The following is a 4,863-nucleotide window of genomic DNA, read 5'->3' on the forward strand; positions in this document are numbered from 1 at the left end:
GAAAGGGAAATCATGTTTGACAAATCTTCTAGAATTTTTTGAGGATGTAACTAATAGAGTGGATAAGGGAGAACCAGTGGTTGTGGTGTATTTGGACTTTCAAAAGGCTTTTGACAAGGTCCCACACAAGAGATTAGTGTGCAAAATTAAGGCACATGGTATAGGGGGTAATGTATTGACGTGGATAGAGAACTGGTTGGCAGACAGGAAGCAAAGAGTAGGAATAAACAGGTCCTTTTCAGAATGGCAGGCAGTGACTAGTGGGATGCCGCAGGGTTCAGTGCTGGGACCCCAGCTATTTATAATATACATTAATGATTTAGACAAAGGAATTGAATGTAATATCTCCAAGTTTGCAGATGACACTAAGCTGGGTGGCAGTGTGAGCTGCGAGGAGGATGCTAGGAGGCTGTAGGTTAGGTGAATGGGCAAATGCATGGCAGATGCAGTATAATGTGGATAAGTGTGAGGTTATCCATTTTAGTTGCAAAAACAGGAAGGCAGATTATTATCTGAATGTTGACAGATTAGTAAAAGGGGAGGTGCAATGAGACCTGAGTCTCATGGTGCATCAGTCATTGAAGGTAGGCATGCAGGTACAGCAGGCAGTAAAGAAAACAAATGGTATGCTGGTCTTCATAGTGAGGGGATTTGAGTATAGGAGAAGGGAGGTCTTACTGCAGTTGTACAGAGCCTTGGTGAGACCAAACCTTGAGTATTGTGTGCAGTTTGGTCTCCTAATCTGAGGAAGGATATTCTTGCTATTGAGGGAGTGCAGCGAAGGTTCACCAGACTGATTCCCAGGATGCCAGGACTGACATATGAAGAAAGACTGGATTGACTAGATTTATATTCACTGGAATTTAGAAGAATGAGAGGGGATCTCATAGAAACATATAAAATTCTGACGGGATTGGACAGGTTAGATGCAGGAAGAATGTTCCCGAAGTTGGGGAAGTCCAGAACGAGGGGTCACAGTCTAAGGATAAGGGGTAAGCCATTTAAGACCGAGATGAGGAGAAACTTCTTCACTCAGAGAATTGTGAACCTGTGGAATTTTCTACCACAGAAAATTGTTGAGGCCAGTTCGTTAGATATATTCAAAAGGGAGTTAGATGTAGCCCTTACGGCTACAAGGATCAAGGGGTATGGCGAGAAAGCAGAAATGAGGTACTGAAGTTGCAAAAATGATCAGCCATGATCAGATTGAATGGTGGTGCAGGCTCGAAGGGCCGAATGGCCTACTCCTGCACCTACTTTCTGTGTTTCTATGTTTCTATCATGGTAATACTGAATGTCAGAGCACGGTAATACTGAGTGTCAGAGCATGGTAATACTGAGTGTCAGAGCACGGTAATACTGAGTGTCAGAGCACGGTAATACTGAGTGTTAGAGCATGGTAATACCCAGTGTCACAGCATGAGTAAGACAGAGGGGGCGAATTTATCCCTTTCAGTGACGGCCGTTAACGCCTTGGTGCTAACAGGGTGCAGATTGGTTTTCGCCCAGGTGCAGTGCAAAAATCGACCCCAGCGGAATTGGGCGGGGGTTTTGTGGACCTTACTTCTGCCGGGAGCGCCCCCCTCGGCTGCGCGCGCCAATGATGACGTAATTGCTGTGCGCATCACCCATTACCGCCCCAGAAGTTACATTGTCCCGCGCAATCTGACTTACCGCCTGGCGGTGACAACGACACCTTCAGCTGTCCAATTGCAGTCGGGATTCAGCTGGAGCAGTGCTATTTAAAACATTTCTGTTGGCCATTATTTTTTCTGCTTTTCAACACATAGGTTGAGTGGCTGGTGGACCGATAGCAGCATTTTTACTTCAAGGAGTCTGCTGCCTCCTAACTATTCCCCTGTATAACTCAGGGCAGATTTGAAGTTACAACATTTCTCTCGCTTCATGGGGGCTGTGCTGGCACTCGACCTCAGCTCTAACGTCACCATCAGAGAATGCTTATGCGAAGACAAAAGTAGAGATATTTACAGAGAAAAATGCATAGGGAGAGGGAGAGAGAAATGCACTGACAAAGACAGTGAGCAGCACAGGGAGAGGCCCATGAAGAGGCTGAGGGAGAGGCCCATGGAGAGTTACAGGGAAAGGCACACGGAGAGTACCATGGAGAACCACAGGGAGCAAGGCATGGATGAAGGCACAGACAAAGGCAGGCAGCAGGACAGGGAGAAGCACAACAAAATGTGGCCAGAAGAAGAAGCTGCCACAGGGCTGGCAACAGGAGGCCTTACTCTCCCCGGGTATTCCGGCAACAGTTCTCCTACATCAATTTCACTGAGGAGCAGTGTGTGCGAAAGCTGCATTTCAGCAAGGACATGGTCACAGAGCTCTGCCATCTTCTGCAACCAGATCTCAAGCCTCAGACTAGGACAGCTCTCTCAGTGATAGTTAACATCACCATCGTGCTCAATTTCTATACCAATGGATCTTTCCAGGGAGCGACAGGAGACATCTCCAACACCTTCCTGTTTGCCGTCCATTGCTCCATCTCCAAGGTCACAGATGCTCTATACAGAAAGAGGAGGGACTATATCTCCTTCCCCATGAGCAGAGAGAAGCAGCACAAGTGTGCATGTGACATTGCGAGGATAGTGGGCTTCCCCATGGTGCAGGGTGCAATTGACTGCACCCATGTTGCTTTGCAGGCACCACTTCACAATCCTGAGATCTTCTGTAACCACAAAGCCTACCACTCACTGAATGTGCAGTTGGTGTGTGATCACACACGCGGAATACTCACCGTCAATGCACGTTATCCTGGCAGCAGCCATGATGCCTTTATCCTGCGCCAGACCGGTGTGCCAGCTCTGTTCCAGCCCCCAAATGGAGCTCGCTGTTGGCTGCTCGCAGACAAGAGATATCTGCTATCCACCTGGCTTATGTTTCCCCTCCGCAACCCCACCACTCCTACCCAGCACTCGTACAATGAGAGCTATGCCGCCACCAGGAACATCATTGAGCAGGCCATCGGAGTGCTAAAGCAATGGTTCCGCTGCCTTGACCGCTCCGGAGGAGGCCTCCAGTACTAGACTGAGCAGGTGTCCCTATTCATCGTTGTCTGCTACATTCTGCACAACCTCGCCATCATGAGGGCACAGCCATTGCCACCAGGCATAGTTGCACCACCTGTGGAGGAGGAGGAGGACGAGGGTGAAGGTGAAGAAGAGGACGGTGAAGAACATGAGGGTGCTGAGGAAGAAGGAGAAGATACAGATGGATATGCAGTAAAGCGTCCTGCTGAGGAACAGGGCAAAGTTAAAAAGAAGAGGCAAAAGAAAATGGAGAGTTGACAAAGCCCAAGGCAGAAGCTTAAACATTCCTTTGTTTGAATTGCAGGAGGAGGGGGAAGAGGAGCAGGAGCAGCAACATGAGCAACGGAGGAGGCTGCGAGGCCCTCACGCTGCTGCAAGGGAGGTGTGCGACCGTCTCGTCAGGCTTCGGTGCCAGTTAATTCCATCCCATTTCCTAGCTCGGTTGGACGTCGCTATGACCACATCCATTTTCCCTTCCATTGCAAAGCTCCAAAACTGAAATGAGAGACATCTGCAATGATTAAACATTCCAATCTAAATTTATATCATAATTAACAAAAAAGGCTTACATAATATATTAAGTAATCACCCTTGTGCATTTCCTTATATCCCTTCTTTGTTCTAACTAATCTAGTGCTCCTCCGCAGTGTGTCTTCTGTAGCACGGCTGGTGGAAGGCTGCTGTGTGTCGGGGCCAGAGACTACAGATGGCCTTGCAGGATGCCCTCGACCAGCTCTGGGCCTGGAAGGCCTGGCTGCAGGCTGCACCACCTCAGGCTGGGCGGCGGCAGTCTGGGCTGGCTGGGTGATGGCCAGTGACAAATGCAATGGCGGAGGGGCTGTGGTGTTGTCAGGAAAGCTGTCATCCTGAGATTGTACAGTAGGTTTCTGCTCCACTGACCCACTGCCACACCCCTGGGGCAGCACTTCAGCATCCCCACCCCGCTGCTGGAGAACAGTTTGGTGGTCTGCTGCGACATGGTGAGATTCCCCGGTGGACTGTGATAGACCCAACGCCGATGGTAGCGTGGCATCCAGCTGAGACTGCGTGACAGCACCAACACTGAGACTGCGTGACAGCACCAACACTGAGACTGCGTGACAGCACCAACACTGAGACTGCGTGACAGCACCGACACTGAGACTGCGTGAGAGCAGACTGAGCTTCCATGCCATCAACCATTGTCTGCAGTACAGCACTGAGAAGTTGTGTTGCTTCTGTTCTGCGCTGCAATGGAAGCTGCCACGTCACCCATGACATGCGTCATGAGGTCTGGATCTGCACGGTCTCTCTTTGAGTCCACCATTGTCTGCAGACTGGCAATGATGGGCTCCATGGTGTGCGCAGAGCTCTCTGCAATGCTGGAGGCAGACTACTACACGCTCCGTATCACTGCCAAGAGGCTCTTGGGTACATTTGCCATTGCACCCATGATGTTAGAGGTCATGGCCATCACTTGTTGTATGAATGCCTCCCCACTGAGGTCCTTATCTGAGCTCTGTGGAGCAGAACTTGCTCTCCAGGGACATGGCTCCCGAGGTTCCCTTTCCCCTTGGCCTTGCTGCCGCTTGCTAGGCCCCGGTGCATCACCCAGTGCAGCTAACCTCCAAGGAACGTATAGTGCCAGTATCTGAGCTGGTGCCTGTGGTTGGGAGATGCATTGACGCAGTGTGTTGCGCCAAATTCGCTAGATGTTCAAAAGATCGAACAAGTAGGTTCGCAATTTTCCTTTTAGGGTTCCCACAGTAAGTTTAACCTGAACAAAAGACTATGACACTAGATTCACAAGCCAACTTATCTTTAATAAATGCTT

At 49.7% G+C, this 4,863-nt stretch overlaps 1 protein-coding gene across 1 annotated transcript; it reads left to right on the forward strand.

Annotated features, from left to right (window-relative positions):
- The first annotated feature begins 2,333 nt into the window (after window positions 1-2,333).
- On the forward strand, window positions 2,334-3,047 carry LOC139229858 (putative nuclease HARBI1). The gene has a single exon (XM_070861489.1). The coding sequence runs from the start codon at window positions 2,334-2,336 to the stop codon at window positions 3,045-3,047; it is 714 nt and encodes a 237-aa protein (XP_070717590.1).
- Window positions 3,048-4,863: the final 1,816 nt, after the last annotated feature.

The sequence above is a fragment of the Pristiophorus japonicus genome, chromosome 2 (assembly GCF_044704955.1).
Source record: "Pristiophorus japonicus isolate sPriJap1 chromosome 2, sPriJap1.hap1, whole genome shotgun sequence".
Taxonomy (NCBI): Eukaryota; Metazoa; Chordata; class Chondrichthyes; family Pristiophoridae; genus Pristiophorus; species Pristiophorus japonicus.